Source organism: Rhinoraja longicauda, chromosome 5 (assembly GCF_053455715.1).
Source record: "Rhinoraja longicauda isolate Sanriku21f chromosome 5, sRhiLon1.1, whole genome shotgun sequence".
NCBI lineage: Eukaryota > Metazoa > Chordata > Chondrichthyes > Rajiformes > Arhynchobatidae > Rhinoraja > Rhinoraja longicauda.
This window is the reverse complement of record NC_135957.1, coordinates 82927560-82952351: the sequence shown is the minus strand read 5'-3', so window position 1 is coordinate 82952351 and position 24792 is coordinate 82927560. Positions and strand designations below refer to the sequence as shown.

Below are 24792 nucleotides of genomic sequence, written 5' to 3'. Positions count from 1 at the left end.
CCAAAAGGGACAATTTTTACATTTGCCCAGCCAATTAACCTACATACCTGCACATCTTTGGAGTGTGGGAGGAAACTGAAGATCTCGTAGAAAACCAACGCAGGTCACGGGGAGAACGTACAAACTCCATACAGATGGTGCCCGTAGTCAGGATCGAACCTGAGTCTCCGGCGCTGCATTCGCTGTAAGGCAGCAACTCTACCGCTGCGCCACCGTGCCTCACTGCACAGGTTTGTAGATTAGTTGGCTTCTAAATTGTCCCCAGTGTATAGGATAATGCTAGGGTATCGATGGTCGGCGTGGATTTAGTTGGCCGATAGGACTGTTTCCATGTTGCATCTCTAAACTGAGCTAAACCTAAAATATACCAGGTCAATGTGTCTTGAGTTTTACATATGGTGCAATCTCAAGACATACAGTAGGTTCCAAGTTTAATTGCAGCCAGTAAGATAATTTTGCAAAACAGTCACTGCTGGATTTTAAGGGTTCAGATAATCGCCAAGCAACAAATAGCGAGGCATTAAAAACATCGTTGTACAGCACATTCTGATGTCTTGACCGTGAAAAAAATATTTCCAAGTTCTGCCAAGTATGACTGTTTCTGCAAAGCAAAACAAAGCCTGTTGGCAAGACCATGAGTGCTAAGAGGCAAGCTGTAACATGTAAGGGATACGGGGAGAAAGCAAGAACGAGGTACTGACTTTAGACAATAGACCATAGGTGCAGGAGGAGGCCATTCGGCCCTTCGAGCCAGCACCGCCATTCAATGTGATCATGGCTGATCATTCTCAATCAGTACCCCGTTCCTGCCTTCTCCCCGTACCCCCTGACTCCGCTATCCTTAAGAGCTCTATCTAGCTCTCTCTTGAACGCATTCAGAGAATTGGCCTCCACTGCCTTCTGAGGCAGAGAATTCCACAGATTCACAACTCTCTGACTGAAAAAGTTTTTCCTCATCTCCGTTCTAAATGGCCTACCCCTTATTCTTAAACTGTGGCTCCTTGTTCTGGACTCCCCCAACATTGGGAACATGTTTCCTGCCTCTAACGTGTCCAACCCCTTAATAATCTTATACGTTTTGATAAGATCTCCTCTCATCCTTCTAAATTCCAGTGTATACAAGCCTAGTCGCTCCAGTCGCTCCAGTCTTTCAACATATGACAGTCCCGCCATTCCGGGAATTAACCTAGTAAACCTACGCTGCACGCCCTCAATAGCAAGAATATCCTTCCTCAAATTTGGATGATCACCGTCGCCCCTTTGGTGCTAATGGAAGTTTCATTGAAATCAGTGTTATATTTTTTAAGTTATTCAGATTTTAATCTATCTCGTAGGGAGGGAGGGAGTATGAAGGGGGGAGGGGGGGAGAGGGGAGGGGGACGAGAGGGGATGGAGTGGGGGAGGGGAGGAAGGAAGGGGGAGGAGGCAGGGAGGGAGAGGGCAGGGGGTGTAGGGAGGGGGGAGGAGGGGAGGGGGAGAAGGGAGAGGGGAGGGGGAGGGGGAGAGGGGAGGGGGGAGCTGCACCAATGCAGGAGAGGTTTGGGCACAATGGTTGCACTTGGTCTAGTACTAAGTAAAAAGCAACAAGACACACAGCCACATAAAATAAAATTTAACATAAACATCCACCACAGCGGATTCCACATTCCTCACTGTGATGGAAGGTAATAAAGTTCAACCAGCTTCCTCTTTGTTCACCCGCGGTCGGGGCTGTTGAACCGTCCGCAGTCGCCGCTGCCGACCGTCCGAGGCCCTCGCGTCGGGATGATCGAAACTCAACACGTTAGGACGGTTGAAACACTCTCCGCAGCACGGAACTCCCGAGTCGGCCTCTTCTTACCAGAGACCGCGGGCTTCACGATGTTAAAGTCCACAGGCCCCGCGGTTGGAGGTCTCCAGTCGATACTCGGCAAAGGATCGCAAGCTCCACGATGTTAAAGTCCGCCCCGCGCCCGCGGCATGAAGCACCGGGCCGGTCTCCAGGATAGGCCGCCAACTCCTCGATGTTAGGCCGCAGTGCGGACGGAGATACGATACGGAAAAAATCCGTATTATTTGGGAGTGAGATAGTTGGCACCCATAGACTGACCTGAGTCCAATGACATGGACTCCACCACAGTCTCTATCTTCCTGCTGCAACTTTCTGGCCACCTTCTCAGCCTCTGTGGCACTCCATGAGGGGGGACCTCGTTGAAGCAGTGAAAGGTCTGGATAGAGTGCATGTGGAGAGGATGTTTCCACTAGTGGGAGAGTCTAGGACCAGAGGTCAATAGACAATAGACAATAGGTGCAGGAGTAGGCCATTCAGCCCTTCAAGCCAGCACCGCCATTCAATGCGATCATGGCTGATCACTCTCAATCAGTACCCCATTCCTGCCTTCTCCCCATACCCCCTCACTCCGCTATCCTTAAGAGCTCTATCCAGCTCTCTCTTGAAAGCATCCAACGAACTGGCCTCCACTGCCTTCTGAGGCAGAGAATTCCACACCTTCACCACTCTCTGACTGAAAAAGTTCTTCCTCATCTCCGTTCTAAATGGCCTACCCCTTATTCTTAAACTGTGGCCCCTTGTTCTGGACTCCCCCAACATTGGGAACATGTTTCCTGCCTCTAATGTGTCCAATCCCCTAATTATCTTATACGTTTCAAGAAGATCCCCCCTCATCCTTCTAAATTCCAGTGTATACAAGCCTAATTGCTCCAGTCTTTCAACATACGACAGTCCCGCCATTCCGGGAATCAACCTAGTGAACCTACTACGCTGCACGCCCTCATAGCCTCGTAATTAAAGGACTTTCCTTTAGGAAGGAGATGAGGAGGAATTTCTTGCCACATAAATTCATTGACACAGAAGGCTGAGGAGGCAGTATCAATGGATATTTTTAAGGCGCAGATTGACAGATTCTTAATTAGTACGGGTGTCGGGGGTTAGCCGGGACATCCCATATATTGGGCTAAATTGGTTTGTCCTGTGTGGGACGGCCCTTGTCCCGTATTAGGCCTGGGGGGCGCTGTAGGCCAAGACACTGTGATCATGGCTGATCGTCCAAAATCAGTAACCCGTGCTTGCCTTCTCCCTATATCCCTTGATTCCACTAGCCCCCAGAGCTCTACCATGGCTGATCATCTAGGGTGGCACGGTGGCACAGCAGTAGAGTTGTTGCCTTGCAGCGAATGCAGCACCGGAGACCCAGGTTCGAACCCGACTATGGGTGCTGTCTGTACGGAGTTTGTACGTTCTCCCACACTACAAACACATACAGGTATGTAGGTAAATTGGCTTGGTAAATGTACAAATTGTCCCTAATGTGTGTAGCTTAGTGTTAGTGCGCGGGGATCGCTGATTGGCACTGACCCGGTGGGCCGAAGAGCCAGTTTACGGGCTGTATCTCTGAACTAAAATCAGTACCTGCCTGCATCCGGCCCAAATCCCTCTAAACCTCTCCAATCTATAAACCTATCCACATTTTTCTTAAACTAATCTCATCTGTCTCCACATGATCCATATCTTCCCATTCCCTTCATATCCATGTGCCCATCTAAAAGCATCATACCCCACAATCATATCTGCCTCCAATACCACCACCAGGCAGCCACCACCTCCAGTGCTCCGCACATTAGACTTTCCCCCTCTCACCTCAAAGCTATGTTCTCTCGTCTTTGACATTGCCACACTGGGAAAAAGGTTCCGACTGTCTACCATATCTATTTATACACACTCATTTTGCACACTAATCTCGTGTGTGGGACCTTGTCAAAGGCTTTTTGAAAATCCAGATACACTACATCCACCAGCTTTCCCTTATCATTTCTACTTGTTACATCCTCAAAAAATTCCAGAAGATTAGTCAAGTTCCCCATCATAAATCCATGCTGACTTTGACCGATCATGTCACTGCTTTCCAAATGCGCTGCTATAACATCTTTAACAATCGACTCAAGTATCTTCCCCACTGGTGTGGAACCCATTCATGGCAAAGTTAGGATTAAGAATAGGAAGTACTTAAATTCAGGATTGCCTTGTTACCTAGCAAGAATTTTAAAAGAAATTACTCGGAAGTGACCCCCTCGGGACTCCAGGTTTCTTTCTTTCTTTCTTCTGCTTTTTCTTTTTCTTTCTTTTCAACTGAGGGGTGGGGGGGGGGGGGGGCGGGAGGGTGGGGGGAGGGGAGAAAATACAGAACAATACGTGTATAATCGAAGTTATAGGTTAGTGACTATTGTTTACTATTGTTTACTATGAAATGTATAATGTATAACGTATGGGTTCTGTTAAAACTTAAATAAAATAAAAAAATAAAAAATAAAAAAGTATCTTCCCCACTACCGATGTCAGGCTAACTGGTCTATAAAGTGGGGTTACATTGGCTACCCTCCAGTCCACAGGAACTGATCCAATGCCACCACGATTTCTAGGGCTACCTCCTCGAGTACTCTGGGATGCAGACCATCAGGCCCTGGGGATTGACAGTATCTGAAGGCAGTGGAGGCCAATTCTCTGAATGCATTCAAGAGAGGGCTAGATAGAGCTCTTAAGGATAGAGGAGTCAGGGGGTATGGGGAGAAGGCAGGAACGGGGTACTGATTGAGAATGATCAGCCATGATCACATTGAATGGTGGTGCTGGCTCAAAGGGCCGAATGGCCTACTCCTGCGCCTATTGTCTATTGTCTAAGATAGACCAAGGGTCTCCAATGAGGTAGATGGGAGGTCAGGTGGTGGAGCGCCTGTGTTCTGTGTTGCTCTGATGTTCCGGTGTGTAATCTCTGGCGAGCTTTAATGCAATAAATTAATCATGACCTGGTTTATTAACAAAATAAGCAGACAATCCTGTCCCTCTGGTTATTGCCTGATTTGATGTTAATGAGATTTGTCAAACTGAGCCGAATCCAATTAAGAGTTAGCCATCAGCAACTAAGTACATTCCAATTACACCATGAATCTAAATACTAAAACTCTCGTTTGTTTGTTTGTTTGTTCCTGAACTACAGTCAAAACGGTACACGATAGCGCGACAATATTAGGCCCAACTTACTCACCGTCGTCCCTTTAGTGCTAATGGAAGAAGTTTCATTGAAATCGGTGTTAGATTTGTAAAGTTATTCATATTTTAAAGTTTAAATCTATCTATTGAGAATGATCAACCATGATCACATTGAATGGCGGTCGAAGGGCCGAATGGCCTCCTCCTGCACCTATTGTCTATTTCCGAGGGAGGGAGGGGGGGAGGGAGGGAGGGAGGGAGGGAGGATACGGGGGGGTTGAGGGGGATGGAATGGGGGGAGGGGAGAAAGATGGAAGAGAGGGGGTGGAGGGAGGGAGGGGGAGGGGGTGGAGGGAGGGAGGGGGAGAAGGGGAGAGGGGAGGGGGGAGAGGGGAGGGGGGAGAGGGGAGGGGGAGGGGGGAAGGAGAGGGTGCTGCACCAATGCAGGAGAGGTTTGGGCCCAACGGCTCCACTTGTTCTAGTAGCTTCTAAATGTGATAACAAGCAACTGCAGATGCTGGTTTCCACCATAGATGGACACGTCAAGTCAAGTTGAGTTTATTGTCTCAAGAACGGTGAGGTCCAGGTACAATGGAAAATCTTGTTAGCAGCTGCATCACAGTCTCACAGACCCAGACAATCACACAAGAACAAATTGCAAATAAATTATACAGAAACCATATAATAATAATAATAAGCCACCAGCATCCACAAAGACTCTTCACACCCCTGCAACAGTCTGTTCGAACTTCTACCATCTGGCAGACGATACAAGGCCTTCTACGCCCGCACCTCCAGACTCAGGAACAGCTTCATCCCCAGGGCCATAGCTGCTATGAACCGGTCCTGCTGAGCCGGATGGTCACATCGCACAGTGAACCGGCACAGATCTACTTGCACTTTATTCTGTTTTAAAACTGTTCCAATTTTTGTTTCATTGGGTTGTTTAAATTTATACTGATTAGCTAATTAATTTATTGCATCGTATGGGAGGCGCATTCCCAATCTTGTTGTACCCCTGTACAATGACAATAAAGATATATTGTATTGTATTGTATGTTTCGTTCCACAACGGGGAAATTTGCAGGGATTTGCAGCAAAGTGGATAGCAAAAATAAATAAGCATTCATTAAAAAAATAAAATAAAGGTAATTATCTTTATTTACTGTTCTGCTGTTAAACATTTCTAAAAGAATGAAGACTCCAAAATACAAGATGTTGGGGACGATTGATGCTAGGAGGTGCAGAAACTTGTGAACACGGTGGTCCAGCCCGAAACGTCACCTATTCCTATTACAACAAAATGTTGGAGTAAATGTTGGAGCGCCGGAGACTCAGGTTCGATCCTGACTACGGGCGCCGTCTGTACGGAGTTTGTACGTTCTCCCCAAGACCTGCGTGGGTTTTCTCCGAGATCTTCGGTTTCCTCCCACACTCCAAAGACGTACAGGTATGTAGGTTAATTGGCTGGGCAAATGTAAAAGATTGTCCCTAGTGTGTGTAGGATAGTGTTAATGTGCGGGGATCGCTGGGCGGGACGGACCCGGTGGGCCGAAGGGCCTGTTTCCGCGCTGTATCTCTAAATCTAAAACCTAAATACGTACAGGTATGTAGGTTAATTGGCTGGGCAAATGTAAAAGATTGTCCCTAGTGTGTGTAGGATAGTGTTAATGTGCGAGGATCGCTGGACGGCGGGGACCCAGTGGGCCGAAGGGCCTGTTTCCGCGCTGTATCTCTTAAAAACAAAAAACTCAGCGAGTTAGACAGCATCCCTGGAGGACATGAATAGGCGGCGATTCGGGTTGGAACCCTTCTTAAGACTGATTTTCTAAATCAAATAATAAAAATACAATAAGAATTCCCAAATGGTGGTTTCTGAATATCCATATTTAATCACTCGTGTATTGCAGGAAGCACGGACTCAGCCAATGCAGTTCAGATTCTTCCACTCATCATCAAAGAAGTGGGTGGAACAGTGACGCAGCTGGTAGAGTTGCTGCCTGGCGGCAGCAGAGACCCAGGTTCGATCCTGACTTCAGGTGCTGTCCGTGTGGAGTTTTCACGTTCCACCTGCAGCCGCTCCGGTTTCTATCGACATCCGAAAACAGCGGGTTTGCAGCCATCTTCAGATGTGTTGCTGTGTAATTTCAGTTTCTGAAATTGTCCCTGGTGTGCAAGCATTCTACTCACAAGTATGTGTAGGAAGGAATTGCAGATGCTGGTTTATACCGAAGATAGACACAAAAAGCTAGATAGAGCTCTTGAGGATAGCGGAGTCAGGGGGTATGGGGAGAAGGCAGGAACGGGGTACTGATTGAGAATGATCAGCCATGATCACATTGAATGGCGGTGCTGGCTCGAAGGGCCGAATGGCCTACTCCTGCACCTATCGTCTATTGTCTAAAAGGTGGAGTAACTCAGCGGGCCAGGCAGCATCTCTGGAGAAAAGGAACAGGTGACATTTCGGGTTGAGACCCTTTTTCAGAGACTTCGGAGGGGTATCAATAGACAATCGGTGCAGGAGTAGGCCATTCGGCCCTTCGCACCAGCACCGCCATTCACTGTGATCATGCCTCGAACCACAACATCACCTAGTCCTATGCCGAAGAAAGGTCTCAAACCAAAACGTCACATGTTCCTTTTCCACTGGGGTACTCCAGCTTTCTGTAGGTTAACCTATGATGAGCCTATCAATTCATAGGGACAGGCTGGAAGACAAAGTCCAGGAAGCAGGGCTGGCCTGTCAGCGAAAAAAGTTGGTGTGTGTTTTTCACAATGCATGACGTAATGTTATGAAGTTACTGGAATTTTCCAACTTCTTCCCTGGCGTTCCCTGTGAGATGGAGTATAATTAAATCATGCAATGCAGGGCCAAGTTTAGAACACAATGGTTTCTTTTATATCCCTTTTATTTCTGGGTAACTTCCAGAACTGGATAGAGATATCTCACTCTCAGTCCAGATGAAGAGTGACCTCTTGCCTCCCTTTCTAGAATGGAATATCTGTTCCTTTGCCCATTTCCTCATTTGCTGACAATGTTTTCCATCTTGAAAGCCCCTACTCTTAGGAATTCTCCTTTTATGATGCTTTCTTTCCTTCCGTTTAGTTTTAGTTTTAGAGATACAGGGCGGAAACAGGACCCTCGTGCCACTGGGTCTGCGCCGATCAGCGATCCCCGCACACTAGTTCTATCCTAAATACGAGGGGCGATTTACAATTTACGGAAGCCAAATTAACCCACAAACCTGTACGTGGGAGGAAACCGGTGCACCCATCTTCTAAGAATTTTATTTCTTTCTACAAGTCCAAAGTTATAGAGAACATTGAACAGTACAGCACCAGAACGCCCTTGTGCCCACAATGTCTGTGTAGAACATGACGCCAAGACCAACTCTTATCTGGCTGCACATAATCCATATCCCATTTCATATTTATAAAAGAGACAAGCATGGTACGGCACATTGATGCAGCAGAGAGTGCATGGCTGGATGGCAGAAGACAAAGAGTGGCAATGAAGGGGGCTTTTTATGGTTGGCCACCAGTGACTAATGGAGTTCCGCAAGGGCCACTACCCTTCTCCTTTTATATTAATGATTTGGACGAGGGGATTGAAGGCTTGGTGGCAAAGTTTGCCGATGATACGAAAATAGGTTGAGGGGCAGGTAGTGTAGAGAAAGCAGGGACTCTGCAGAAGGACTTGGACAGGTTGGGAGAGTGGGCAGAGAAGTGGCAGATGGAATAGACAATAGGTGCAGGAGGAGGCCATTCGGCCCTTCGAGCCAGCACCGCCATTCAATATGATCATGGCTGATCATTCTCAATCAGTACCCCGTTCCTGCCTTCTCCCCATACCCCCTGACTCCGCTATCCTTAAGAGCTCTATCTAGCTCTCTCTTGAATGCATTCAGAGAACTGGCCTCCACTGCCTTCTGAGGCAAACCCACCTGGTCACAGGAAGAACATACAAACTCCATACAGACCGCGGCAGTAGTCAGGGTTGAACCAGGATCTCTGGCACTGTAAGGCAGCAACCCCACAGCTGCGCCACTGTGCCGCCTCCTGTTACAGGGTCATAACGACATGAGGAATAGGATAGAATTAGACCATTCGGCCCATCAAGTCTAGTCTGCCATTCAGTCACGGCTGATCCATCTCTCTCTCCTAACCCTCCTCCTGCCTTCTCCCCGTAACCTCTGACACCTGTACTAATCAAGAATCTATCACCCCATTTAGAAAATAGTCTACGCCTTTATTCCTATTACCAAAATGCACGACTCCACACTTTGCTACACTATATTCCATCTGCCACTTCTCTGCCCACTCTCCCAACCTGTCCAAGTCCTTCTGCAGAGTCCCTGCTTTCTCTACACTACCTGCCCCTCAACCTATTTCCGTATCATCGGCAAACTTTGCCACCAAGCCTTCAATCAGAACCAGGGGCCACAGTTTAAGAATAAGGGGTAGGCCATTTAGAACGGAGATGAGGAAAAACTTTTTCACTCAGAGAGTTGTAAATCTGTGGAATTCTCTGCCTCAGAAGGCAGTGGAGGCCAGTTCTCTGAATGCATTCAAGAGAGAGCTAGATAGAGCTCTTAAGGATAGCGGAGTCAGGGGGTATGGGGAGAAGGCAGGAACGGGGTACTGATTGAGAATGATCAGCCATGATCACATTGAATGGCGGTGCTGGCTCGAAGGGCCGAATGGCCTCCTCCTGCACCTATTGTCTATTGTCTATATTATCCCACTTTCTCATCCACTCTCTACACATTTAGGGCCATTTACAGAAGCCAATTACCTGCCTTGAAATATGGGTAGAAACCGGAGCACCCGTAGGAAGCCCACGGGAGAATGTGCAAACTCACAACAGACAGCACCCGAGGTCAGGATTGAACCCAGGTCTCTGGCGCTGTGAGGCAGCTGCTCTACCAGCTTGGGTACTTATCTTCTCTTCGTCTGAAGAAGGTTCTCGACCCAAAACGTCACCCATTCCTTCTCTCCTGAGATGCTGCCTGACCTGCTGAGTTACTCCAGCATTTTGTGAATAAATATCTTCTCTTAATATTTTCTTGATTGCATTCAAACCACTTTGTCACGTTAAAAGGAAATGCAGTCACAAATCATTGCGCTTCATTTCCAAGCATTGTGTTACTCATTACTGTTAAAGATGATTAACAAAACGAGTTAAGGTGATTGAATGAAAAGTAAAACACATGAACAGCAGCCAGGTTCTACACTTTGATGTGCAATGCATCTGTCTAATAAGTTATCATGAAACGATATGACATTATTTAGCTTTTATCTTCATTATATCAGATAATTGGCAGGTGATCAGATGCCTTTTGGAAGTTCATAGATAACAAGAGGGTGCAATATCGAGTCTCCAAACTACATTATGGACATTGGATTTTTTCGCTGGAACTGTTACACTACATTGCTATGACACCATATTCTGCCCTCTGGTATCTTTCTTTTCGCTCTACATATTGTACGTGAGTTTAGCTTGATTGCATTCATGTTTAGTATCATATCGAGTATAGAAATTGAAGAGTTGTGGATGTTGCCTAGTCCAGCACACAGACCAGATTCCCCACTATTGACTCCATCTGCACCACGCTGCCTCGGGAAAGCAGCCGACATATTCAATGACTTGTCCCACCCCGGTCATTCCTTCTTCTCCCGGCTCCTGTTGGGCAGAAGCTTGAAAGCGCACATCACCAGACTCAGGAACAGCTTCTTCCACTCTGTTATCAAGTTTCTGAATGGTCCTTCCATAAGCTAGGGTACTGTCCAATTTATCTCTACCCCATTGCGGACATTGGACTTTGTCTCTGGCACTGACGCGCTAGTGCTGTGAACTATATTCTGCACACTGTATCTTCCCCTTTGCTCCACCTATTGAACTTGGCTTCTGAGTTGATTAGCCCGGGTGTCAGGTGTTATGGAGAGAAGCAGAAGAATGGGGTTAAGAGGGGAAAATAGATTGAATGCCATGATTGAATGGCGGAGTAGACTTGATGGTCCAAATGGTCTAATTCTGCTCCTATCACTTATAAATTTGACTTGTTTGCATTTGTGTATGGTATTACCTGATCTAGGTAGACAAAATGCTGGAGTAACTCAGCGGGGCAGGCAGCATATCTGGAGAGAAGGAATGGGTGACGTTTCGGGTCGAGACCCTTCTTGAGACTGATGTCAGGGGAGAGGGCGGGAAAGAGATAGAACGTAGTCGGAGACAGGAAGACTGGTGGGAGAACTGGGAAGGGGAGGTGATGGGGAGAGAGAGGGAAAGCAAGGGCTATTTGAAGTTAGGGAAGTCAATGTTCATACCGCTGGGGTGTAAACTACCGAAGCGCAATATGAGGTGCTGTTCCTCCAATTTGCGCTGGGCCTCACTCTTGACAATGGAGGAGGCCCAGGGAAGAATGGTCAAATTGGCAATGGGAGGGGGAGTTAAAGTGCCAAGCAACCGGGAGATCAGGTAGTTTGAGGCGGACTGAGCAGAGGTGTTCAGTGATACGATTGCCGAGCCTGCTCTTGGTCTCGCCGATGTACAGGAGTTGACACCTGGGATGGCGGATACAGTTGATGAGGTTGGAGGAGGTGCAAGTGAACCTCTGCCTCACCTTAAAAGACTTAAAAGGGAGGGGGAGGAGGGAGGATAAGGGGGGTTGAGGGGAAGGGGAGGGAGGAGGATAGGGGAGGGGAAGGAGAGGATGCTGCACCAATGCAGGAGAGGTTTGGGCCCAATGGGTCCACTTGGTTTCGTATATATATAAAATTGTGTGTGATATGTATAAAATTGTGTATATAATAAATATATAATTGGCCTGATACAGAGTGGATCTCTAGTGCAAATATTTAATCATGAACATCCAAAGTTTAAAGATCACCAAGCAGCAACTCTTCAAGAAATATTTATAAATGTCAACTATCAACTTATTCAAGAAGCTGAACAAAAATAATTGTTTGCAAACATTTTATATACGTAGAAATCGCAGAGTTGTGAACACTGCCCAGTCTAGCACACAGAATCTGCTTACTAAATTGGCGCTGAAATTTACCCATGACCTACTACAGTTTTGAGAGTCGAGTGGTCTCCCTTTTAAGTCTTTTAAGGTGAGGCAGAGGTTCACTTGCACCTCCTCCAACCTCATCAACTGTATCCGCCATTCCAGGTGTCAACTCCTGTGCTCTCTATCTTGCTCCTCTACTAGTATCCTTTGACAACAATGAGACGGCCTACAGAGAGGAGGTAAAGGCACTAAACAGCTGGTGCCAGGAAAATAACCTCTCTCTCAATGTCAGCAAAACTAAAGAGATGATCGTGGACTACAGGAGACAGTGGGGGAGTGGACACCTCCCCATCCACATCAGTGATGCTGAGGTTGAAAGGGTCAGCAGCTTTAAGTTCCTCGGTGTGCGAACCACCAGACTTAAGAACACCCTCAAGCTTCTGAACTCATAAACACATTTCACATCATCTTGTCAAATACATTTCATTGTAGGTTGGCAACGGTACAATGAAATGTATTTGACAAGACAACGGGTCACCTCAGCAGTAATATTCCAAGGATTAAATAAGATAAAAAATGACATGTAAGGTAAAAAGACAATATTACAAATAGGTAAAAAGACAATATTAAAAATAATCAACATATATGATGTGAAATGTGTTTATGAGTTCAGAAGCTTGAGGGTGTTCTTAAGTCTGGTGGTACGTGCAGCCATACTCCTGTATCGTCTGCCTGACGGTAACAAGGAGAACAGCCTGCGTGCTGGGTGGCTCAATAGTCGTTTATTTGTCACATACACATAAATGTGTAGTGAAATGAAACATTACCCGCAGTTAAACAATAAGACCAATAAGAATAATCAATAAAAATGCAATAACACATAGTCACAACTAACACCAAACAAAAAGAAACATCCATCACAGTGAGTCTCCTCCAGTCCCTCCTCACTGTGATGGAAGGCCAAAAATGTATTTTTCTCTTCCCTGCCGTCTTCTCCCGCGGTCAGGCTGTTGGAGTTGCCACGTCGGGGCGGTCGGGGCTCCCGACTTTGAAGTCCCCGCTGGACGGTGAAAGGTCCACGGTCCTTGATGAAAGGCTGTGGTCCTTGATGGTGTTGCGTGCCTTCCGCAGGCACCGCCGGTAGAAAATGCCCTGAATGGCCGGGAGACAGTTGCCAGTGATGTGCCGTGCCGTCTTCACCACTCTCTGTAGTGATTTGTGGCCGTGGGCAGAACAGTTCCCGTACCAGCCCGTCAGCAGGCTCCCGGTGGTGCATCTGTAGAAGTTTGTGAGGATGCTGGCGTTCATGCCAAACTTCCTCAGTCTTCTCAGGAAAAAGAGCCGCTGGTGGGCCTTCTTTGTTATTGTGTCCGTGTGCAGTGTCCAGGAATGGTCCTCAGTGATGTGCACACCGAGGAACCTAAAGCTGACATTTATAAATATTTAAAATTTATTATTATTTATTATTATAAATATTTATAAATGTCAACTATCAACTTATTCAAGAAGCTGAACAAAAATAATTGTTTGCAAACATTTTATATACGAAGAAATCGCAGAGAGTTGTGAACACTGCCCAGTCTAGCACACAGAATCTGCTTAGGAGACAGGAATCAAGTTAGGAACAGGGGACGTACAACGAGATCTGGGTGTCCTAGTGCATCAGTCACTGAAAGGAAGCATAAGAAAATAACTGCAGATGCTGGTACAAATCGATTTATTCACAAAATGCTGGAGTAACTCAGCAGGTCAGGCAGCATCTCGGGAGAGAAGGAATGGGTGACGTTTCGGCATGCAGGTACAGCAGTCAGTGAAGAAAGCCAATGGAATGTTGGCCTTCATAACAAGAGGAGTTGAGTATAGGAGCAAAGAGGTCCTTCTACAGTTGTACCGGGCCCTGGTGAGACCGCACCTGGAGTACTGTGTGCAGTTTTGGTCTCCAAATTTGAGGAAGGATATTCTTGCTATTGAGGGCGTGCAGCGTAGGTTCACTAGGTTAATTCCCGGAATGGCGGGACTGTCATATGTTGAAAGACTGGAGCGACTAGGCTTGTATACACTGGAATTTAGAATGATGAGAGGGGATCTTATCGAAACGTATAAGATTATTAAGGGGTTGGACACATTAGAGGCAGGAAACATGTTCCCAATGTTGGGGGAGTCCCGAACCAGGGGCCACAGTTTAAGAATAAGGGGTAGGCCATTTAGAACTGAGATGAGGAAAAACTTTTTCAGTCAGAGAGTTGTGAATCTGTGGAATTCTCTGCCTCAGAGGGCAGTGGAGGCCAATTCTCTGAATGCATTCAAGAGAGAGCTAGATAGAGCTCTTAAGGATAGCGGAGTCAGGGGGTATGGAGAGAAGGCAGGAACGGGGTACTGATTGAGAATGATCAGCCATGATCACATTGAATGGTGGTGCTGGCTCGAAGGGCCGAATGGCCTCCTCCTGCACCTATTGTCTATATTGCTTACTAAAATGGCGCTGAAATTTACCCATGACCTACTACGGTTTTGAGAGTCGGGTGGTCTATCTTGTTCCTCTAGTATCTTTGGTAAATGGATCTTGGGGCTGGAGCAGTGGGCGAGTGCCGGTCCTCCCATGCGGCGGTGGCGCTGCGGCTGCCCCCCCGCCGCCCGGGTGCCCTTCTTCCCATGATGCCGCGGGCGATGACGCGAGGGATGTCATGGGCGGCGGGTCACGTGGTGCGGACGGCAGCGGCGGTTGCTGCGTCGTCAGGTCGGTGAAGAAGCCGCCGCCGCGGGTGAGCGCGGACTACCTGACTGACCGAGTAAACCCCCGTGGTGGGGAGAGGACGGCTGCTGTTGCTCCGTGGTCGTGGGAGGTTGCAGCGCTGAGGTAAGATGGAGGGCGGTGAGATGAGGTGAGGGAGGGGCGGTGAGCTGAGGGAGGGGGAGCGGACGCCGACATGGTGGATGAGCAGCGGCCCTGAGCCGTCGCTCGGGCTCCGTCGCTGACGGAAGCGGCTCCGCGTCATGCACCGGAAGCGGAGGTGAGGGCGGGGCTTGGAGGAGAGGGCGGGGCCTGGAGAGGGAGGGCGGGGCATGGAGGGGTGGGGAGGGATGGCGGGGCCCGGACCCTTGATTGACACCTGACTGTGTGGTGCGAGTCTGTGATACACTTTTCAAACCTGAAACACTTCCTGATCAAAGTCAAGTCAAGTCAATTTTATTTGTATAGCACATTTGAAAACAACCCACGTTGACCAAAGTGCTGTACATCAGTTCAGGTACTAAGAACGAACATGCAATGGCACACAAACATAACAGCACATACATAAACAGTTAACATATAACAACATATAACAACTACAGCATGGAAACAGGCCTGTCCGGCCCTACCAGTCCACGCCGACCATTCTCCCTGACCTAGTCTCATCTACCTGCACTCAGACCATAACCCTCCAATCCCCTCCTATCCATATACCTATCCAATTTACTCTTAAATAATAAAATCGAGCCAGCCTCCACCACTTCCACCGGAAGCCCATTCCATACAGCCACAACCCTCTGAGTAAAGAAGTTCCCCCTCATGTTACCCCTAAACCTTTGTCCCTCAATTCTGAAGCTATGTCCCCTTGTTGGAATCTTCCCCACTCTCAAAGCGCCCCCTCAGAGGGCCCCAAACGCTAGGGAGTAGAAATAGGATTTGAGCCTGGACTTAAAGGAGTCGATGGAGGGGGCAGTTCTGATGGGGAGAGGGATGCTGTTCCACAGTCTAGGAGCTGCAACCGCAAAAGCGCGGTCACCCCTGAGCTTAAGCCTAGACCGCGGGATAGTCAGTAGCCCCAAGTCGGCCGACCTGAGGAACCTGGAGATAGAGTGGTGGGTTAGAAGATTTTTGATATGGGGGGGGGGGGGGGGCAAGCCCGTTTAGGGCTTTGTATGTGAATAGGAGGAATAATAGATAATAGAGCAGAACAAGATAGACCACTTGGCCTACTCCTGCACCTATTTTCTATGTCTATATGTCCCAGACAGAACAATTAAATTCTTTCTTGCTGCAGCAACAGAATATATAAACATAGTGCACTGCAAATAATATAATAAGCGAGGGAGAAAAAAAGTTCAGCGTGTCTATATATACACATACTCACAAGTACACACACATACATGCATATATACGTACACACAAAAAAACAATCTTTGAAAAATATAATCTCCGGTGCCCCGGCATGGAACACCTCATCTTGGGCGCAAATGAGGTGTAGTCGGAGGAATTGGGAGTAGAGGATAGAGTCTTTACAGGAAGCAGGGTGGGAAGAAGTGTGGTCTAGAAAACTGTGTAGGTCAGTTGGCTTATAATAGATGTCAATTGATAGTCTACCTTCCGTGATGGACAATAGACAATAGGTGCAGGAGTAGGCCATTCAGCCCTTCGAGCCAGCACCGCCATTCAATGCGATCATGGCTGATCACTCTCAATCAGTACCCCGTTCCTGCCTTCTCCCCATACCCCCTCACTCCGCTATCCTTAAGAGCTCTATCCAGCTCTCTCTGAGATAGATAGATTCTTGATTAATACAGGTGTCAGAGGTTATGGGGAGAAGGTAGGAGGGAGAGATAGATCAGCCATGATTGAATGGTGGAGTAGACGATGGGCCGAATGGCCTAATTCTACTCCTATTCCTTTTGACCTTATGAGATGGTGAGATCAAGAAACGTTAGGGAGATGTCGGAGATGGTCCAAGTGACTTTGAATGCAGGATGGAAATTAGTAGTAAATTTAATGAAGACAGTGAGTTCTGCATGGGTGCAGGAGGTAGCACCAATGCAGTCGTCAATGTAGCGGAGGTAGAGTTCGGGGATAGGGCCAGTGTACGCCTGGAACAGGGATTGGTCGACGTACCCTACAAAGAGGCAGGCATCGCTAGGGCCCATGCGAGTGCCCATAGCTACGCCTTAGATTTGGAGGAGGTGGGAGCAGTCGAAGGAGGTCGTTGAGGGTAAGGACCAGCTCTGCTAGGCGGAGGAGAGTGTTGGTACAGGGAAATTGGCTGGTTCTGCGGACGAGGAAGAAACGGAAGGTTTTAAGACCTTTCTGGTGGGGGATGGAGGTGTAGAGTGACTGAACATCCATGGTGAAGATGAGGGAGTGGGGGCCTGGAAAACGGAAGTCATTGAAGAGACGAAGAAACGTGTGAGGTGTCTTGGACATGGGTAGGGAGGGATTGGACCAGGGGGGATAAGATGGAGTCGAGGTATGTGGAGATGAATTCAATGGGACATGAACAAGCAGAAATAGACAATAGACAATTGGTGCAGGAGTAGGCCATTCAGCCCTTTGAGCCAGCACCGCCATTCAATGCGATCATGGCTGATCACTCTCAATCAGTACCCCGTTCCTGCCTTCTCCCCAAATGATGGGTCTGCAAGGGCATTCTGTTTGTGGAGACGATAAAACTGGGCCGTGCGGGGCTGGGTAACGATAACATTAGAAGCTTTGGAGGGCAGACAGCCGGAAGTGATGAAAATGGGTCGGGGAGCGTCTTTGGAGAAAAGGCATAGGTGACATTTCAGGTCAAGACCCTTCTTCAGACAGAGTCAGGGGAGGAGGGATACTAGAGGTATGAAAAATGACAGAAGATATCAGAGCCGGTACCGATAAAGTAAACAAAGTACTGTTCAAGTCAAGTTTATTTGTCACATGCACATACACGATGTGCAGTGAAATGAAAGTGGCAATGCCTGCGGATTGTGCACAAAAAAGAATTACAGTTACAGCATATAAATAAAGTTAATACAGTTAATACAGAGAAGACAAAATTTCCATGTTGAACCATGGAAATCAGATATAAACATAGAAAATAGGTGTAGGAGGAGGCCATTTTGCCCTTTGAGCCAGCACCATTCATTGTGATCATGGCTGATCATCTACAATCAGTAACCTGTGCCTGCCTTCTCCCCATATCCCTTGATTCCACTAGCCCCTAGAGCTCTATCTAACTCTCGTTTAAATGTCCTTACCCAGCAGACACCTTGAGCCGAATGGACTATTCCTGTATTGTTCAATGTACTTACGTGCACGATAGAAGTGAAGCTGTCATTTGTTTTGGTCGGTTGGGTGGGCGTTCAATGGTTCTGGGATGGAGCTGTTCCCAAACCAAGCTGTGATGCATCCTGATCAAATGCTTTCTATGGTGCATTAGAGAAATTGTGGAGAGTTGTTTGGGACATGCCGAACTTCCTAAGCCTTCTAAGGAAGTTGTTGTGCTTTCTTGGTCATTGCTTCAATATGGGTGGTCCAGGAGAGGTTGTTGGTGATGTTGACTCCTGGGAATTTGAGGTTTTCAACCATCTCTACTTTATTATCACGTGTACCAAGGTGCAGTTGCCATACATAGTATAATCTCTGATTAAGCACATCATTCTTTAAAAACAGCCCACTGAATATATCTGCAATAGTCGCCAGGTTTTGGCACCATTTCGCAGCTGGCCATAAAGTCGTCCCTCTCCTTGCCCGGCCATCATGCCCCTCGAGTCCCTCCTGCAGCCAATCTCGGAGGCACGGAATGTATCCCCCCCCCCGGGATCTTTGTATTGTCCCTCATCCAGCGCCATCTGATTTCCTCCGCCTCCTCTCCGGTTCCCGGTCTTTGAGGAGCAGGGGCCGGGCTCGGCGGCTTTCCGCTGCTGGGTACGAACGGGTGAAATAGTGGGACAACCTTCACGCACCTTACCAAAGGATACACAAAGTGCTGGAATAACTCCGCGGGTCAGACGGCACCTCTGAAGAACATGGATAGGTGACGTTTTGGGTTGGGACCCTTCTTCAGACTCATTGTGGTGGGGGTGGGTGGGGGGGGGGGAGGAGGGAGGAAACCTGGGTGTAGGCGTGTATTCAATAGACAATTGGTGCAGGAGTAGGCCATTCGGAGGGACTCGAGGGGCATGATGACCGGGCAAGGAGAGGGACGACTTTATGGCCATATATTCAATGTGATCATGGCTGATCATTCTCAATCAGTACCCCGTTCCTACCTTCTCCCCATACCCCCTGACTCCGCTATCCTTAAGAGCTCTACCTTTCTGACTCCGCTATCCTTAAGAGCTCTACCTAGCTCTCTCTTGAATGCATTCAGAGAATTGGCCTCCACTGCCTTTTGAGGCAGAGAATTCCACAGATTCACAACTCTCTGACTGAAAAAGTTTCTCCTCATCTCCATTCTAAATGGCCTACCCCCCATTTCTTAACTGTGGCCCCTGGTTCTGGACTCCCCCAACATTGGGAACATGTTTCCTGCCTCTAACGTGTCCAACCCCTTAATAATCTTATATGTTTCGATAAGATTCCCTCTCATCCTTCTAAATTCCAGTATATACAAGCCCAGTCGCTCCCAGTCTTTCAACATATATTCAATCTGTATTTTTGTTTCCTTAATCCCCCCAGTTGCCAAGGCATCTCTGTCTATATGTGTTGCACCAAATGTTGGAAAGATGACAGATGACAGAGATGTGCTACGGGATGTTTGGTTTGGAAGAATACCAACCTGCTTCACACTCTCTCAGGATGAAAGAACGGAGAGGGAGGTTGAACCTTACTATGTAAGTACGGGAAAAATGAGCGCTTTTGATGGCACAGGGAAGTTATGGCATGTTCTGTGTGATTTCTGAAGTATTTAATCTGGGGAGTGAATGTAATTTACTAAAAATAATGTGCAGATGTAGATGTGGCACACTTTAGCATCAGACTGCAAGAAAGGGTTAACATCCAGCATAACACCCCTCCCTCCACTTTTTCCCCTGTGTCCCACCCGGATGCACATTCATTGTGGACCCATCCTTCCTTTGCCCCCCACCACCACCTCCTTCCACCTCCTTCCACCTATATCGAACGGCATGGTGGCACAGTGGTAGCGTTGCTGCCTTACAGCGAATGCAGCGCCGGAGATCCGGGTTTGATCCCGACTACTGGCGCCGTCTGTACGGAGTTTGTACGTTCTCCCCGTGACCTGCGTGGGTTTTCACCGAGGGTCTCCGGTTTTCTCCTACACTCCAAAGACGTACAGGTTTGTAGGTTAATTGGCCTGGTAAATGTAAAATTTGTCCCTAGTGGGTATAGGATAGTGTTAATGTGGTCAGCCCAGACCCAGTGGGCCGAACGGGCCTGTTTCCGCGCTGTATCTCTAAAACAAACCCCCCCCCTAAAAAAATCCATTCCTTTGGCTTCCCATTTCACGCACCTTCTCTCTTTATCTCGCAGTCTTGTGTCTCTTCATTTCTGGCTTTGTCATCACCTTCCAGGGCAGTGCAATGGTGTACCTCGCAGAGCTGCTGCCTCACAGTGCCAGAGGCCCGGGTTCGAATCTGAGCTTGGGTGCTATCTGTGAGGAGTTTGCATGTTCTCCTGGTGACCGGGTGGGTTTCCTACAGGTGCTTTGGTTCCCTCACAAAGATATGCAGGTGTGTTGGTTAGTCGGCCTATGTAAATTGCCCCAGTGTGTAAGGAATGGGATAACATAGAACTAGTGTGAACGGATGATCGATGGTCGGCGTGGACTCTGGGCCGAATGGCCTGTTTTGATGCTGTGTCTCTAAAGTAAATCTGCCATTTTAAACACCCCTCACCTGTATCAGTTTTAGTTTAGTTTATTGTCACGTGTACCGAGTTTTGGTGAAATACTTTTGTTGCACGCTAACCAGTCAGCAGAAAGACAATACATGATTACAATCGAGCCATTTACAGTCTGCAGATGTGATCCACAGTGTACAGATACATAAAGCTATTTAACCCACAAGACTGCACATCAATGTGGGAGGAAGCTGGAACACCCGGAGAAAGCCCACACAGTCACAGGGAGAAAGTACAAACTCTGTACAGAAAGCACCCGTGGTCAGAATCGAACCCGGGTCTCTGGTGCTGTAAGGCACACTCGCCATGCATTGTCCTGCCCTCGCCTCTTTTCCAGCTTTAACCCCCACCCCAATCGTGCCCTAATCCAAAGCGTCACCTATCAATGCTCTCCAGAGATGCTGCCTGATCCGCCGAGTTAATCCAGCACTCTGTGCCTCTTTTGGTAAGGTGCATGATATGGGACATGGGCTGCCCCACTACTTCACCCATTCATGCCCCGCGACTGTGTGGCGAAGCACAACTCCAATGTCATCTATAAATTCGCTGAAGACACCCACCGTGGTTGGCCAAATCACCGGTGATGATGAGTCAGAGTATGGGAGAGCAATAGAAGATCTTGTTGAGTGGTGCCTCAACACCACCCTCTTGCTCAACGTCAACAAGACCAAGCAACTAATCATTGGCCAGAATGGGGATGTCCTGAGACCACGTGACAGTTTGCAACAGTGGGTCGGCAATAGAGCAAGTTAGCAGCTGGACAGGTAGATTCAAGATTGTCACATTGTCACATGTACCAATTAAGGTAGAGTGAAATTTGAGTTACCATACAGCCATACTAAGTAAAAAGCAACAAGACACAAGCCACATAAAATAAAATTTCATGTGAACTTCCACCATAGAGGACTCCACATTCCAGGTTTATGGACAGGACAGGTTTAGAGGGATATGGGCCAAACACAGGTAGGTGGGGCCAGTAAAGTCCGATCAAAGATACTCCAAGCGTCACCAAGGAGGAAGATAGTAGTTCAGGACTGCTCTCGAGTTGTGGTAGGATGGTTCAGTTGCCTGATAACAGCTGGGAAGAAACTGTCGCCGTATCTGGGATGTGCGTTTTCACACCTTTTGGCTGATGGGAGAGGGAGAGAGAGTGGTCAGGGTGCGACTGGTCCTTGATTTTGCTGCTGGCCTTGCCGAGGCAGCGTGAGGTATAAATGGAGTCAATGGAAGGGAGCTTGGTTTGTGTGATGGTCTGGTCTGCGTCCACAATTCGCTGCAATTTCTTGGGGTTTTGGGTGGAGCTGTTCCCAAACCAAGCTGTGATGCATCCTGGTAAAATCCTTTCTATGGTGCATTAGAGAAATTGGGGAGAGTTGTTTGGGACATGCCGAACTTCCTAAGCCTTCTAAGGAAGTTGGTGTGCTTTCTTGGTCGTTGCTTCAATATGGGTGGTCCAGGAGAAGTTGTTGGTGATGTTGACTCCTGGGAATTTGAGGTTTTCAACCATCTCTACTTCGGCGTGGTCAATGCAAACTGGGGCATGTGTACCGCTTCACATCCTGAAGCCCATCACTATCTCCGCTGACATTGAGAGAGAGGTCGTTGTCTCGACACCAGGACACGTTTCCATCCTGTGCTCCGTCTCATCATTGTTTGATGTCCGGCCCACAATGGTGGTGTCGTCTGCGAATTTATAGATTGAATTAGATGTGTACGTGGCTGCACAGTGATCATGTCATATATATACAGCCGGAAACAGGCCTTTTCGGCCCTCCAAGTCCGTGCCGCCCAGCGATCCCCGTACATTAACACTATCCTACACCCACTAGGGACAATTTTTTAATTTATTTTTTAACATTTACCCAGCCAATTAACCTACATACCTGTACGTCTTTGGAGTGTACACGGAGTAAAGAAGGGGCTGAGAACGCTTCCTTGTGGAGCTCCAGTGTTGAGGATTATCGTAGAGGATGATTTGTCCCCTATCCTCACTGATTGGAGTCTGTTGGGTCAGGAAGTCGAGGATCCAGTTGCAGAGATGAGAGCTGGCACCAAGTCCCGCGAGTTTGGTGATGACCTTGGATGGTGTAATGGTATTAAAGGCAGATCTGTAGTCTATGAGTAGGAGTCTGATGTAGGTGTCTCTTATCCAGGTGTTTCAGGGATGAGTAGGGCCAGGGTGATGGCATTGTCCGTGGATCTGTTGTGGCGGTAGGTGAACTGCAGTGGGTCAAGGCCGCTGGGCAGACTGGATTTGATTTGTTCCATAACTAGCCCCTCAAAACATTTCATGATGGTGGATGTCAAGGTCTTGCTTTTCATCTGCACTGGGATGATGGTGGTCTTCTTGAAGCAGATGGGCACCTCGGAGCGGAGTAGGGAGAGATTAAAGATGTCCGTCAATAGTCCCGCTAGCTGGTCTGCGCAGCTGCTCAGGACAGGGCCAGGAACTCTGCCCGGGCCAGTTGCTTTTTGTGGGTTTACCCTCAAGAAGGCTGATCTAACCTCTGCTCCAGTCTCCCTGGGGAGAGGCACACTGGAGTCTGAACGGCCTTCTGCTTGAAGCGAGCATGGAAAATATTCAGTTCATCAGGTCGGGTCGCACTATCACCAATGATGTTGCCTGATTGTGCTTTGCAGCCAGTTATGTAGTCCAGATCATGCCCCATTCTCCGTGTGATTATACTGGAACTCAAGTTTATCCCGGTATTGTCTCTTGGCATCCATGATGGCTTTGCGGAGATCATGGCGGCCCTTCTTGTACCGCTCAGGATTGTTTGACTTGTAGGCAGTGGACCAGGCGTTAACCTGTGAATGTACCTCCATGGTTGGAGAACACTCGGATTGTTTTCCAACTATAATGTACTTTTGAGTGTTGTATAAATAGCCAGGAGTAGGTATTATTTGGTATTTTAACATTCCAAAGTACAAGTTCATAAAGAACAGGAGTAGAATTAGGCCATTCGGCCCATCAAGTCTACTCCGCTATTCAATCATGGCTGATCTATCTCTTCCCTCCTAACCCCATTCTCCTGCCTACTCCCCTTAACCTCTGACACCTGTACTAATCAAGAATATTCTTGCTATTGAGGGCGTGCAGCGTAGGTTCACTAGGTTAATTCCCGGAATGGCGGGACTGTCGTATGTTGAAAGGCTGGAGCAATTAGGCTTGTATACACTGGAATTTAGAAGGATGAGGGGGGATCTTATTGAAACATATAAGATAATTAGGGGATTGGACACATTAGAGGCAGGAAACATGTTCCCAATGTTGGGGGAGTCCAGAACCAGGGGCCACAGTTTAAGAATAAGGGGTAGGCCATTTAGAACGGAGATGAGGAAGAACTTTTTCAGTCAGAGAGTGGTGAAGGTGTGGAATTCTCTGCCTCAGAAGGCAGTGGAGGCCAGTTCGTTGGATGCTTTCAAGAGAGAGCTGGATAGAGCTCTTAAGGATAGCGGAGTGAGGGGGTATGGGGAGAAGGCAGGAACGGGGTACTGATTGAGAGTGATCAGCCATGATCGCATTGAATGGCGGTGCTGGCTCGAAGGGCTGAATGGCCTACTCCTGCACCTATTGTCTATTGTCTATTGAATCTAGAAATCGTGGCCCTAGAAATTGTGGATGCATTGGTGAACATTTTACAATGTTCTATAAACTCTGGATCAGTCCCTGTGGACTGGAGGGTAGCTAATGTAACCCCATTTTTTAAGAAAGGAGAGAGAGAGAGAAAACAGGGAATTATAGACAAGTTATCCTGACATCGGCAGTGGGGAAGATGCTTGAGTCAATTATTAAAGATGGAGCAAAGAGGTCCTTCTGCAGTTGTACAGGGCCCTAGTGAGACCGCACCTGGAGTACTGTGTGCAGTTTTGGTCTCCAAATTTGAGGAAGGATATTCTTGCTATTGAGGGCGTGCAGCGTAGGTTTACTAGGTTAATTCCCGGAATGGCGGGACTGTCATATGTTGAAAGACTGGAGCGACTAGGCTTGTATACACTGGAATTTAGAAGGATGAGAGGGGATCTTATCGAAACGTATAAGATTATTAAGGGGTTGGACATGTTAGAGGCAGGAAACATGTTCCCAATGTTGGGGGAGTCCAGAACCAGGGGCCACAGTTTGAGAATAAGGGGTAGGCCATTTAGAACAGAGATGAGGAAAAACTTTTTTAGTCAGAGAGTTGTGAATCTGTGGAATTCTCTGC

The 24792-nt window shown here is 47.8% G+C and overlaps 1 protein-coding gene across 1 annotated transcript in view; it reads left to right on the top strand.

Moving 5' to 3' along the window:
- The first annotated feature begins 14695 nt into the window (after nucleotides 1-14695).
- atg5 (ATG5 autophagy related 5 homolog (S. cerevisiae)) overlaps nucleotides 14696-24792 on the top strand; it is a 139017-nt gene continuing 128920 nt past the window's right edge. The window contains exons 1-2 of the mRNA XM_078399855.1: nucleotides 14696-14854; nucleotides 19406-19560. Coding sequence (XP_078255981.1) covers nucleotides 19453-19560 — 108 coding nt within the window. The 5' untranslated portion in view covers nucleotides 14696-14854; nucleotides 19406-19452. The remainder of the gene's footprint in view (nucleotides 14855-19405; nucleotides 19561-24792) is intronic.